Source organism: Electrophorus electricus, chromosome 9, assembly GCF_013358815.1.
Source record: "Electrophorus electricus isolate fEleEle1 chromosome 9, fEleEle1.pri, whole genome shotgun sequence".
NCBI lineage: Eukaryota > Metazoa > Chordata > Actinopteri > Gymnotiformes > Gymnotidae > Electrophorus > Electrophorus electricus.
Window position 1 is genome coordinate 3,345,001 of NC_049543.1, and position 15,000 is coordinate 3,360,000.

The following is a 15,000-nucleotide window of genomic DNA, read 5'->3' on the forward strand; positions in this document are numbered from 1 at the left end:
AACCCAGCACCGAAGGTGAGGAGAAACAAAGGAGCCGATAAGAGATCGAGACGAAAATGAAATAATTTCGTCCCTGGCTGAGCTGCTCCCTGGACGCAGGTATTATTTGCTCGCCTAGAAAAGTTCTCCTTTCATTCTGAGCCAAAGGCGCGCTGACCCAGACGTTTGCGAGCAGAGAGAGCCATCCCGGAGGAGGAGGAGGCGTGGAGCTCAACACCTCCAGCTCCAGATGAAGCCAAAAAGTCCCTTCAGCGAACCTCGGCCCCACCTTTTATCGGAAAAACCTGAAAAGAAAAAAGCAACTCCCAGAAAATTAGATAACTGGATGAAATTTTCCAAAAGAAGTTCATTAGCACCTGATTCATTATGACTGGCAGAGAGGAAGGGGCAGATAGGGAAATGCTTGTCCTGTGAAATCTCTGCGAAGAAGCACTTTGGGAGGTTAATTAAAACCGGAGAGTGATTAGATCTGAGGGACGTACCAGACTGGTAGAGAACGAAACGTCCCACGACTGCTCACTAGATCCCATTAGCCATCCTAAATATTGCGTGCCAGGTGTTTACATAAAGGGATCAATGATGCAAAGCTCCCACCCCCGAAAAATATCTATATGAATTATGAATTACACTGCAAAAACACAAATTTGGCAATTCTTTTTTTTTTTTTTGCAGGATCTCATTTGCTCCGTTTTTCCTTTTCTCTGTGTTAAACAGGGAGGAAGAATGCTAATTACGCTCGTATACAATACCCAATATATTTTCAGCTGGATGTGCCAAATTTTGCATGTCAAGACATATGCTTATAGCAGTCCTACATCACTAACTGCAGCTGTCCAAAGTAGCGTTTAGAGGATCCGTGTTATTACGCAGTGTGTGTGTGTGTGTGTGTGTGTGTGTGTGTGTGTGTGTGTGTGCGCTCGCGTGCGCGCGCAACTCCTGTTTAGAAAGACATGTATTGTTCTCTGAGCGCGCTCAGTGAGGCTTTCCGGGAAGCCCGGCATGGCCAGAGGAAGCCACATGGTAGCGGTGAGTGTGGCCACAAGCCCTGGAGCAGGCTTTTCCCCGCGGAGCCTTGTGGACCAGGGTCTAACAGCGGCCATCCTGTCACTCTCGCGTTCCACCCAAACTCGTCCTTCACACAGTTTTTCTTTTTTTCTTTTTTTACAGTGCAAGTTGAATCGCTGTGGGTTTAAACGGCAGGGCGATCAGTGTCGAGACGGTAGAAGTGATGGAGGCATTTTGATGACTTTGCAGAGTAACCTGGAACACCTAGAAACCAGAGTGGCTCATTGTTTGAGAAGGTTATTTAGTCCAATTCCAAGCAAGGGTGTGCTGTCAGCTGTACATTCCACACTGCACTGCTTTGCAGCACATAATGTTTCTTAAATACAGTCTTTAAATGTCTGAAGCAGGGGCTCCTTTGGGAGGAATATGTCAGATAGCAACAAGCACAAAGATGTCGGTTGGGAACGTGACATATGGCATATGTACCTGCCATTGTCCTACAACTCCAAGCACAGCAATCGTTAGGAGATAAAAACGCCTGCATCCACTGGATGCTTTAAAGTGTAAACACTTTGAAGCGCTCATTTTCCTTTCTGCACAGCCAACAGTGTCAGAGGTTCTCCAGGCAAATGGTAGCGTATCGTGGGTTTCCATCACGGCTGGAGAGCGCTCAGTTTTAGGCTGGAACAGTAACCTCCAACCAGCATTCGATATCGCTGGGTGCTTTTGGCTCCTCGCCAGAACGACATGAAAGAAGCAGATGTTTCGTTTTGAAGTGAGCATTTTTTTAATAAATGATTTACCCCCACCCAAGACCCCCCAAGAGTCCTTTGGAGAACAGGCGAAATATATACATCTCTCTGTTGTCATAAGGGTACGGCTGTCTTTTCTCTATTGTTCTCCACCATCGTGTCCTGACAGGTTCCTCTAGCAGACGCTCACTCCGACGCCAGAGCATCCAGGAACTTGGTCCATGTCTGTGTGTGGACCTCAGCCAAAGTTTGTAGCAATTCTGTGCAATTCCGTGCCACCACTGTGCCATACTACTCACTTTGATATGTGGATGTACAGAGGTGTTAACATGCATCGGGGAGAGAGGGAGAGAGAAACAGAGTGAGGGAAAGGGAGATGTAGGGAGAGAGAGAGAGAGAGAGAGAAAGAAAGGGAGAGAAAGAGAGAGAGAGAGAGAGAGAGACACACACACGGGTGAGGACGAAGTTTATTTTGGGCCCGACCTCTGCTTCCCATGGCTCCACTGCTAAAACAACTGCATTAGGCTCTAATGGGGCTGCCGGAGAGCCAGGTTCACCTTCGCCATTACTCTCCAGGCATCCACACCCAACGGGCAAGCCACTCCATCAGCCTCAAGGTCGGGCCGAACGTTGCCCCCATTTTCCCCGCCCCCTCCAACGGCCCCTCCCCTACCCCCGTGCGCCCCTCCAGGCCTCCTCCGACCCGCTGCCGCTGGCCCTCGCCCCCGCTGCGACCCCCTTCCTCACCCTGGTACGCCTGCTCCCCTTATCCTGTCCTCTCCGGGTCCCAGGGTGCCGCTTGATGATGAATGGGGCACAATTAGTTTCATCCACTGCCCTGGATTCGCTCTCTCGCCCTCTCCATCTCGAGAAACAGGCCGTCACGGAGTCACAACGCTGGCCCACCAACACGAACGTCACCACAGCCGCCGCCTGCCTGCCGCAGGCTTTCGGCGGGACATTCGGTACCAGAGAAATCCGTGTTGCCTACGTCTTCCCGCTGCACTGACAAAATGTTGAGCGTTTCCCACACGCGTCTCTTAAAAGTATCACCAGCGCCTTCATCGCACATTAATGTTCAGACCTGCTATTCTGCGCGTGCAAATGTGGGATTTCTACGGCGTTTCTTTAAAACGTACGCCGCTACAACTGACAAGGCAAAGGCATCTCTCCGTCTTGAAGAAAAACACCAAGGATCTACTCTCATGATTCATTCAGAACTGCAGTTAAAAGGGTCCTAGCTGGCTCCCTTGCCTTTTTGGCACAGAATCTTGGTCTTTTGTTGTAAATTAAGTTCCAGATTCGCTGCGTGGAGCTGAGGGGGTGGCGTGGCGAGTGCCAGTCACCCGAGGGCGGCGCTGATTGATCTCAGTGGCTTCCTGGGAGGCAGCGGTGACCGTGCAAGCACAAGTATCCCTGTGCAGCGTGGGTGCGTCAAGATGCAGACACATACAGTTAACGAGGCATGCTAGGACCGTCCCGCGGGACTCCGGAGAAAGGTGTGAGAAGCTAAAGCAGGACAGAGAGGGACGTAAAACACGAGACGTGACGAGGGACATGGAGTCCTCGCTAGCACGGTCGACGTTGCCATGCTGTTGGTACCGACCAAACCATCAACGGCACTCTAAACGTTCTGAAATCCAATAAAGGTCATTCTACTTCTACGTCTCATCACTAGGGGTTCAGTAGTTCCCCGTTTCCCACCAAGACGTAAAAACATGTTAGCAGCTATGCTAATATTACACACACCTGGTGTTTTAAAGCTGGGATCTCCTCCGACTGGGGGGTGGGAGAGACGGATGTGGGGTTGATGAGGGACAACTGAGAACAGAGTCAACAACGGTGGGGGAACGTTGCGACACACAGCCCGAATGTACGGCACAGAGGATGGGTCACAAAAGACAGACACGAGACAAACGGACCACACTTACCACCATGACGCGAATCCACTCAAAGTGCCAGGAAGCCAAAATATCCTCGAGGATATGGCTTTGCGGCAGACAGCCGTCATGGAAGGCGCCAGAGCCCGGCACCTTGTGGACCAGAATAAATTGAGATCCTTTTAAAAGCAAGGTAATAAAACAATTAAGGCAAAAAAAAAAACCATGCATATACTTTGAAAGATACTGAGTGATCTGGAGGGACCATGAAAGAACGGAAAGTATAAATAAAATGGATCGAATGGATCAGGGAAAGGACAGGCGAGCTTGTGTTTGTGCACTGAGACAACGCCGAGAGTCCGTGGGCACTCTTCTTATCGTAGCACCTTTCTTTGTGTTTCTTTTTCTATTAGTCAAACATGATTAAAATGCAGACCCTAAGAGCATGTCTACGGAAAAAAGAAAAGCAAGGAGGGAGTGGTTCAAAGAAAGAAAAACAAAAGTGGTGGGAATAACACCGGTCAAAAGCGTCTTTCATCTTCCAGAGGCGCGTGGAAGAAAAGAAAAACTCACAACGGCACAAACTTTTCCTCCCATCTCTCTCGCTCCATTCTCCGCAGCACTCCTGAGGGATGGGGGGGGGGGGGGTCAGTGGGCGTAGGGTTCCTTACCCGAGGACACGCGCAGCGAATCACAAGACCCAGAACAAGTTTTCAGTCACAGTTTTTCAAAGTATCAAAAATAATCCCCGTCGTACTCTTTAGGCCAATTACATGCGGGCATGCAGCTATCAGCCAGATCAACTGCACCGCTCCCATCCGCCGCGCTGAGCGCTCCATGTGGCATCTACAGATAAGCCGTGCTAGGAATGTGCGATTCCAGCTGACATAATTGTGCATGAATTGGGATCAGAGCTTTGGCATTTCACGGTGCAAGGGGGTTAGCTTGTGTTTTCTTCTGCTAATATCGCCCTTGTGGAGTTATGGGGAGATGATGAGAGTAAGAAAGAGAGAGAGAGAGAGAGAGAGAGAGACAGAGAGACGAGAGAGACGAGAGATCTGGCTGTGAAATGGGTTTTAGGGTTGCCGACAGGCCCAGGGGTCATGGAAACGGGAGTGTGTCATAATGGCACCCCAGGGCACCGAGACTGTGATACAGCGGCAGTTATTACCCAGCATGCACCTGTCAGGGCATCGATAACCACACTGCTTCTATCAGACAGCCCAGCTGCTCCCGCAAGCCCATTAGATGCCTGATTACTGAGTGTAAATGCCAAAGCAAGCCAGACCGCAACAAACCTCCTTTCCCCAGAATGCTGCTATCTGATCTCCTATAACTGAATGAAAGAGCAGTGATGAAAGATACATATATACATATACTTTAACAACAAGAAAACAGATAATAAAAATAAACAGGATTTGCACACCCAACAATGTGTTCGTTTTACCTTTTTTTCTCGTTAAAGTGAAACAAGAGAATGTTCCCACAGCACATTCTCTCCCTCTCTAACTAGAATGTCTTCAGTGTTTCCATGCTTGTTGTGTTTACTTACAGGAAGTGCCACACAGTTACCCGCTGCTGCATTCTACAAACAGAAAGAATGAGAAGAAAGCACAAATGCACACAAACACACAGACACACTCACTCACTCACATATGCACGCACACACACACACACACACACACACACACACACATTTCTGAACAGCTGTTGGTCATGTAAGGAGGCGTGTGCAAGCTCTGGTAAACCTGTGAGCTTGACATGATTGCTGTGTGTATCTTATCTGGAGCCTCCTCCTGAGGCTGTGTGTGCACGTGTGCGTGCGTGTGTGAAGAGAACTGCTCCAGTGTCCAGCCATGCGTGAAGCCCTAATCCCACCACCCTTCCACCAGCTCTCTGCCCAGGGACCTGGAGCCTCAGAGACGGATCACCGCTTCACACTCTCTGGCTTCATACCTAGGCGTTTGTACCAACGTACAGCAAGCCCAGCGCAGTACTGTGAACATCACACACTTAACAGGGGCATAGGAGATCGGAATGTGGAGCTGAGATGGCAAAAGACTACCTCTGCTATAACGATATTTCAGAAGTGAGAATTATTAGGCCGTGTACAATGCACATCTTGGAAAGGATGAAACGGAGCAAGAAAACAAAGTTCCTTCAGTACATGCAGTTACAATGCATTAGCATATGAGCACTAAAGTCTGTTCCAGGGTCAGTGCACCAACTATAAAAAGCACAGAAAATATGACCCATTGACCTTTTGGGGGAGGCTACAGACAACCACAGCTGCAAACCAGATGTGGTGGCATATCGACTAATAGCCGTAGTCTTGGCGCTCCCCCATTCCTCTCAAGGTCCACGCGTACGCATTTGGTGGGTCTTACAATAATACTGCAGGGCGTGGTGAGCTCATTATCACCTACATAATTACCTGCCACTCCATCTACGTGTTTGCTTTTAGCTCAGCGAGAAGGTGTTAAGATGTTTCCGGCTGTTATTATGCAGGCTGCCGATTTCTTTTGGTGGTGACAGTGAGTTCTCTGGAGACAGATTCCTCAACATTCTCACACACACACACACACACACACACACACTCAGCACTACGTCCCCTGGCTGAACTAGACGCCTCTGGGAAAACCCAGGGGTCTGTTACTGGGTTCATAAAGTGCTGCACGACGCAGGCATGAGCTACAGTCTAGACAGGGTCGTCCATTTCCACATCACATCTGGAGGCTGGTGTGTTCCTCACCGGCGCGAGAAAACAAGAACTGCACGTTTGATATACAGCCCTCACTTCACCTGGGCAGGTGTTTAATCCCAGGGGGACGTCTGTTGAACCTTCCACGCGGTCGACCGTGAGCCCCGCTGCATCTCCCCCACCCTCTCCGTCATGTCCGCGTGCCTGCTTTACTTCGGCCGTTGAACCATCACCATCTATTAGCCCTGCTGGACTTCTCACAGAGAGCAAGCGACTAATATCCACACCGGCTCGGAAGAAGGACACTTTTCACGATCGCCCGGCGATGCACTAAGCGAAAACACATTGCCGAGGCTCAGGTCAGGCCCGCGCAGGGGCCGCTGTCCAATGGGAAGCAGGTGCTCCACTTTTTTGCCATGTAATACCCCATTTAGCCCTGGGGCCAAAGGTCATCCAGCTAATAGCTGCCTGGTGCAGACTGGGAAGAGCCAAGCAGCAGGCCGGCTGGAACATCTGGGACTTATTGCACATACTTGCAACATATGCTTCACGTTCAATTAAAATGAGGCTTTGGCACATTTATTCATCTTTTTTTTTTTTTTTTTTTTTTTTTTTACTGCAAAACCTTCATCCAGTAAAAAAAGAAAAAAAAGCAGGGAAAGAAATGCTGACCTGACCTGACCTTTAATATTGTACTATTTGAGCAATCAGAAGAAGCAGCGAGAGCATGGGGTCACCATGGGGTCACCAACTCTGAGCGAGAGAGGGAGTGAGAAAAGAAACGGAAAGAGAGCGAGGAAAGCAAAGCTCCACCCATATGTCGCCCGCCCTTCCAACGCCGGGTACGGTAAACCTAACCGGAAAGGACGGCATCAGAGCGGTCGTGGCGCGAACGAGCAGGGAAGAGAAGAGCGAATCAGAGACAGCAGGAGAAATAAAGAAGAAAAATGGCTCTCCTTCCACTCCCCAACAGCTGAAATGAAACCCGGGCAGTAAGGAGCGAAGATCAAACGCACACCCTGTCAGGGTCGGCATACCGTGGTCTTCGTAGTGTGTGATACAGAGCGGCTCCGTACAGTGATGGCGATAAACATAATCGCGAGTTTCAAAATGCGCCAGCTTCCAAGACGTGACACTAGCTAAACACCGGGGCTGGGATACAGTGGGAATATACGGAGAGTTAAACCTTCAAGCATGAAATGTCCTTTGTGATGTAGCGTCTAGTGTGTGTGTTTTTCTATAGACTTGCCAAGGCAAACGAACACTGACCAGGACACCATATTAACGTAATTGCAATTGTAAAACAAACAAGATGTAAGCTTTCTAGATAAAACACATGAAAACGTGGGAACAATCACCACACACTGGCCCATGTCTAAGGCTAATTTACTTAGCCAGTAACCAGGTTTACCCAATCATACATTACATGACTCTACAAGGAGTGTTTAATAATCAGAATGCTGAGTTTATTTATCTATCTACTCAAACCTGGCTGTGGTGGGGTTTTTCTTTGGAGTTCTTAACCTAAGCAAAACCTATCCTTGACCTAAGACCTTAAAATTCCATCCATTCCAACACCAGAAGAGTAAACGGTTTTTACATTTTCACACGCCACACTGTACCAGCGCCAAGTCATTGTTCACACAAATATTCCAAATATTATTGCATTTCATTGAAGATTACACAGGGTTTCACTTCAACACAGGCCCACGGCAGAGCTGCACTGGGTGCTTGGGGATCTGTGCACACAGGCCAACCATGCAGAGACGGCTGCAGAAAGCAGAATGAACTACAACAATAACTTAATGTTTTACCTTTCAGAAAGTTCTATGTATTTGGGTACATTTGCAGTTCTGCGTTTGGGTAGAGTAGCCTGTGCCTAGGCCTTCGCGCTTACACCCATATACTTAATATGCAAGCTCCGCCCCTGACGTAGGCAGCCCTCTGGGCATTCAGATTCACATGATGGGAAAATGTTAAGAACCTGCCAGAGCATCAATACCGCTGTGTGGCGCCTACGCTGGCGTGTGCCCGGTGATTAAACAAGCGATTGGGTTTAGCAGATTGTTTCAAAACTTGCCACAGACTACAAAAAAAACCCAAAAAAAACCCCACACTTCCCAGATTATCCCAGCTATGTCCTCATTTCTACAACCTTCCTCAGACAGACCCTTAGTTATACTGACCCATTTCCAGACAATGCAGCCAGCAGCAGTGGTATTTTGGAAAAGAGTAATGTGGCTCTCTCTCTCCCTTCCATCTCGCGTCCCCCAGTCAACAGCCCCAGCTCTGTCTGCCCTCATTTTGGCCTGCAGACATTTGAATGCTATTAATTGCACTTCAAAGGCCCTGAGAAATATCAGAAGCTCAACACTGGGACCCTCAAGCCAAGTTTATTTATGTGCGCGTCATTCACCTTTATCCTGGGCATAAAAAAAGAAAAGAAAAGCACTCTCGTTGGTGCAGGGACTGGGATTTACAGGCCCGTTCCGGCACGGACGCAGAGAAAGCCCAGCTGTAGACCCGAGCTATATGTGACGCACTCAAAATGCCACGAGATGAGCAAGGCACAGCTTGCAGAAACCAAACTTCAGCGAGAGAGACATACGAGAAAGATCTGGACTTAAGATTTAAAAAAAACAAACAAAAAAAAAACAAAGTTAAAGCATCTTTTCAGGAAAGGATTCAAAACAGAAGCATCCGATAAGGAAACACCGTCAAAGAATACGTCACTGTGAGAGCCCCTGGGAGGGAGACTCCATCACTTCTAGTTCAGGAAGTCAAGTCACATCTTTGCAGTCATCTAACTGCGAATGAATCCGTGTTAGCCTGCAAACTAGAAGTCTCCAAGCATGTGCGATAATCACCTTGTCATCTCTGTCATAGTCTTCGTCCTCCTCCACCAGTATGTCCTCCACGGCTTGCTAATGAGCGTGAAACGGAGAGAACAAAAGAAACACAGAAGAAGAAGAAGAAGAGGAGGAAGAAGAGGAAAAAATGAAAATCAATTTCACATGATTATAATACCACATCTGTAAAGAAAAACAAATGATCTGCTTGGGGGTTTTTTTTGTTTTGTTTTTTTTTTGCTTGTTTTCTTTTGGTTTTCTTTCTTGAAAGAAAAGAAATCCCGCACTTTCTTGGGCTCTAAATTCATCAACAGCACCGTGTTGTCCACGAGGTTATAACCTCAGCCTGGCCATCGCAAAGCGAGCTGGGACACAGAATGCTAACGACATGCTTCAGTGGACCGAGACCAGCAACACAATAGTGTCAGCCAAGCCCCTTAAGACTTGCTTCGCCCACAGTTATGTGCCTGTGACCCCAAAGCAAACCTATAGCCGCTCAATTCTCTTTAAAGGACGTGAAAACACACACACACGCACGCACGCACGCACGCACGCACACACACACACACACACACACACACACACACACGCACACACACACACACAAAGAAGAACAAAGGGAATGGATCCAGGCAGTTGAAGATGGACACATAAAAAGTCTCCACAGTTCATAAGGACCATGTGCCCAATAGCTGCGTTTGGCTCCTGTGCCAACACTGTTGTCATAGTAATCAAAAGCAATGCTTTGGTTTTGCACTTTCATGTTGTGCACTTGTACTGCATGATTCTGTAAACACAGGCCCTGTCTTCAATGTTGCTAAAGCTAACACAAGTATAAATATAATACAATTACTGTCATTTATGATGCAAGGTGTTTCAGTGAAGCAGACCATTTCTTGATATGCTGCAAGATCATTTATAAAAGGGAGTGCTCTTATTATCTAAAATAATACCCCAAATTATTATCACAGTAATAACAACAACCAAAAAGTCTCTCATTGTCTGCGCTGACAATTTTTGCATTTGTTATTCGCATCCCGTCGTCTCATTTACCAATCCGGACGAGCCAACAGCGAGGTGTTGCTACCAAAGTCAGGCACATTGGCAGGAATATAAAGAGTTTATCTCGGTCAATTGAAAACACTCCATCAAGCCAGGGTGGCCCCTGGGAGCCAGAAACGAGTCCGGATCGCATGTCTGTTTTCGTTGCCGGAGGAGGGAACATGGATAGATCGTTATTTCTCCTCTTGTGGCTCCTCTTGTCAATCACACATCAAAAGCTTCAAGGTCATGTGTACGCTATTTACATAAGGCAACTCCTGAGTCTAAAAACCCCGAAAGCTATCGGGAGCAATGTTCTTTCTTCTTTATGATTTTTTCCCCCCCTTTCATATTTTGGCTCTCCACGTCCCTTAAATAAGTTTTCAGTGATGTCCAAAAAAAAAAAAAATTGCTGCTTAGCAAACAATAGCTTTTGTTCTTTTGTCTTGTTTTAAAAGGCTGCCATAAGCCACTTATGCAAATGCTGCAAGCAACAGAAACAAAAGGGGAGGGTTGCAACCAGCTCCAGCGACTGCTGGCAGTGAGCGGGTGATGATGATGGTGCTGATGATGATGCTGTTTCGTGGAAGCGTGCATCAGTCCACCAACAGAGTAATGCAGTTTCAATGGCAGGGTTAATCAGAGGTTAGTACCGAACGCTGCACAGCAAGACAGAATCAATCAGGATTCGCAAATCGAGCGTTAAGCAATCAGCCGGAGCCTTTTTTTAGGGGCAAATAAAAAAGGGAGCCGTCTTAGGGCAGGACTCAGATATTGGCGAGTGTGGGTCAGCAATCGGTCAGTGTGGGTTTTTTGTTTTGTTTTCTTTACAGTGACGGACAGCAGCCGGAGAGCAGGAGAGCTGGAAAGTTCTTCCGCAAGTCCGGCCTTTCGGCGAGGGCAGCCCCCCTTATCCAGACACTCCCTGTCACTTCCATCCTGGCCAGGTAATACACTTTTTCTCCTCTCTGCTATCAGCAGAGGAAGAGCAGAGCTATCTGTGCTTTTAATTCTAACCTTCGCTGTGACAGGTGCGCTGGGAATACACGCCCACACCAGACAACCCATCTGACATTAAGATATGTACTTTCAACCCCCCCCCCTTCTTCTCCCCCCCCTCACTCCTTCTCCTCTTGCTCCTCTTTGAAATGGGAGACATCTCTGCAGCCACTGCAGCTGCTCGGGCCCTGGTCCTGTTTGGTATGCGGCGTGTGGACCAGAGACCCAAGAGAAAACGCAGAGGCCTGGACGGTTGATAAGGGCTCTCAGCGGAGCCGCTCTGCTCCAGGCGGTCCCTCCGCAGGCTGTCAGATCCCCGCTGGTCGGGGCGAGGGCTTGCGCTCACGCCAGCTCTGTCGGTGGGGCTGACCCGAGACCCGCGCTCCTGGCAAAGAGCGGGCGCTACGAGGGGCGCCCGTGTTCATCTGTCACCACGCCGGTTTAGCGTTTCTGAACGTCGGATCTGATCCACTAATTCAGCCATGAGCGCGCAGTTATGTGGGCAAAACGGGAGTGGGGTGGGTGATCGCGGCGTTGCAGTGTGCCATGCGGCACAGCGCCCGATCGGACGACCGCAAGTGTGACGCCGCTGTTTGGGATGACGCCGGGGGTCGCGCACTGCCAGGAGCGTCGGCGGAGGTATCAGTGCCACGGCTTACGGTCGCCTAGAATCTGTAGAGGTCTAGAGCCAGAGCGTAAACCCTCTCCCGCCCTGCCGGCGTAAAACACCCACACGAGCGCACACAGCCGTGTTCTGTAAACAAAACCCTGGCACGAGAGCGACGGCAGCCCGTCGACAGCGGTGGCCGAGACAGAGAGCTCACGGAGCCGAGACAGAGAGCTCACGTCGTTATCAAAACCGCAGGTGCAAAAGTTCACATGGATACGGTGGCACAGACCTGAGCTGCCAAGCTCTCTTGCTGCCTGGGCGTGCGAGTGAGTCGTTGTTGTGGTGCAGCATTGCGGGGTGGGGGGAGGCCGGCGTGAGGTGGGGGCGGCGGTGGGGGGGCATCAGTGGGGCAACAAATGCTACCAGTTCAAAGTGACATGACCTTTTGATTTTGTCACCTGTCAGGGGGCAAGCACAGAGGAGACGAGCTGCATCTCACTGGAGCAGGCGGCAGTACTGGAGGCGGATTAAAGACCGCTCCTCTTCCTCCTCCTCCTCCTCCTCCTCCTCCACTCTCTGCCCCTGCTGTCATGCGCTCCCTCCTTTATAAACCAGCATGTGCGTGGCATCCCTGTCAACTGTGCTCACAGGCCGAGTGCCACAGCGATAGCAGCGCCAGCGCGAAGCACCTTTCGGAGCGCGAGCGTAAGACTGGATCTCGCCAAGCCCTCTTTGTCAACAAGGTGGGACTGACGCCGGAGGTGGACTCGACAGGCTTCTCTCGGCCCCGCCCTTCCGCCTCCACCCCTGGCCCCAGAGCAGCCCACCTGCACCAAAAGGCAGTGAGGACAAACCCAACCTATCCCTTATTCATGAAGCCCCATCCAAGCGCTTCATTTTTCAAATTACACACACACACACGCACGCAGTCGAAGAGACCGTGGAAACACAGCTCAGCCCAAACAAGAAAGGAGTGTCGGGGAAAAAAAAACCCCCAACTGTGTTCAAGTATCTGTTTATCTATAGCGATGTGTGAAACTACTGCGAGTTCTTACGGTAAGAGCTGAGGTAAGGGGGAAAAAATAGGCTCGGTTCCAGTACAGATCACCTCCAACTCTCTCTCAACTGATAAAATATATATATATATGCTGTTGAAGAGATGGATGTGGTCCTTCATGCCCGCTCTTTTGCTGGACACACGAGATGATAGCGGCTCACGCGACAGTGACGTCAGGCTGGAAGTCAGACAGAGTGATGGATCCATGACAGGTTTCTTCCCAAGATCAAGCCCCGTGAGAGACAGACGAGCTTCAGGTCTTCCAGCTGACTGCCTACATCACAGTGGAAATATATATGATGCCCAGAGCCTGCTGCCCCTGCTGGGCTGTGTAGCATTTAAGAACAATGATATGCTGACCTACAGAGACTTGCAAAAGGGGAGAGAAAGAAAAAAAGAAAGAAAAAAAAAGCCCCAGAAAAGCAACAAATAAAGAATTTATCACATGCCATGTGAGTCTGGAAGTCTTCTAGCGTGATTATCTTTGCTGGCAATGCAAATGTTTTGTTTTATAACACATGTGAGAAACATGGCTGCAGCTATCGTATACCGCTATACGCTGCTAATTTCAGCCGGAATTAAAGAGCGCCGGAAAGAAAAAGGTTCAAGGATTGGTGGAAGTAGGAACACAGCCCCTCTCCCCCAACCTCTGCCAAGGGTTGCTGGGAAGGACCTTAAGATGCTTAATTACGTACAGGCTGGTGAAAGAGACGTCACTGTGTTTCTCCTGCTCTGACAGTATGTGCTATAATTAACACCTTCAAAACATCTGGTAAACTGTTTTCAGGGCCAGTGCGTTCGGCGGAGCGGGTCTTCCAGGGCCTGTCTGATGCTTGACTGAGCCCAAGCACTTGTCCTGGACCCCCGACCCACTCCAAACAAACAGAGCTTGAGGGGCTGGTGGGGACGACTGCTGACAGGTTCCATCGGTCTAGCCGGGGTCTGGAGGCGGGGGTTCTTCCAGCTCTTGCCAGTAGTGGCCCCTGTAGCCAACGTGAAATAACGGCAAGCGATCATTTTCTTGTGTATGTTCTTTTGTGATATTTCTTCTTATGCTCAGACCATGATTGACAGGTTTGGCTACTTTTTTTTTTTTTTTTTTTTTTTTTTTTTTGCTTGTTTGTTTTTGAGGGGAAAGGGTCCTCTTCTGACAGTTCCAGATGATGGACAGCCTTGGTTCAGAAGTCATGATCTGTCTGACTTGCACCCTCGCTGAATTCATCCACATAATATCCATTCACTATGGCTTGGAAAAAACCTCGCGGAGGAACTAAAGGAACCTACTTATACACATCTCAGAGCTGCTAAGCATCTCCTGTTTGAATACACCAGTTTGGTAGCATAACCTACTGTTTAGAGCATAGTTCTCCCAGATGGTAAAAAGAATCTTTAACAATAACAGCCCGTGGCAGAGGGGTCAGGTAATTGGTGGAGGGCCAGCAGGCGGAGCGAAGGCAAAGAATACGAGAGTCAGGGGTCAGCTGACTACAGGTTAAGTGTTGAGCCAGCATGTCAACCCTTGAGGTAACAGGCCTCTTCAAGTAAATGACAGCTGAAAGTGGGTGTTTGTTTTTCCTGTATATTCCAGCCTGCTATTGGGACCCACAATAAATGATTGTTACCAAATCTGAGATGTGGACCTCCAGAGACCTGTTCCTCCGCGTTCAGGGTAACGTTTGCATTCTTTTCGAGTTAGGCCGATCCCTTTCAGAAACCAGAACTTTCCCAATGCTGATCCTTACTGAAGGACCACGGTTTAATTTTACATAAAGCAATTAGCAACAGCTAGCTCTTTCCATCTTTTCTGCTCCACTTTCCCGTTATATCAGGGTCATGGCTGGGGGTTTCCTAAACACTCTACAGAGGAAACCACACAACCATAGGCTCATTCCCAGACAGCTCACCACTTCCCAGCACTCTGACAACACAGGGAAATGCTCACAAACGCAAACAAGGAACACCCTGTATGAGTGACGACGCACATTTATCTCAGTGTTCGGAGCACATATGGTGCGCGTCTGTGTGTGTCTCCATAGCTATGTCTTTTAATAGCCTACATTTATTACGACAGAATGCAGACATAACAAGGACATAATACAGCGGCAA

General features: G+C 48.9%; 1 protein-coding gene across 10 annotated transcripts in view; it reads right to left on the bottom strand.

Annotated features, from left to right (window-relative positions):
• mctp1a (multiple C2 domains, transmembrane 1a) overlaps positions 1-15,000 on the bottom strand; it is a 114,454-nt gene that overhangs the window by 11,999 nt on the left and 87,455 nt on the right. For 5 of the 10 annotated variants that reach the window (XM_035529707.1, XM_035529705.1, XM_035529706.1 and 2 more), the window contains 2 exons: positions 9,206-9,262; positions 3,689-3,790 (listed from right to left, as the gene is read on the bottom strand). In XM_035529707.1, the coding sequence (XP_035385600.1) occupies positions 3,689-3,790; positions 9,206-9,262 (159 nt within the window). The other 5 variants (XM_027006215.2, XM_035529708.1, XR_003410367.2 and 2 more) reach the window with 4 other exon arrangements.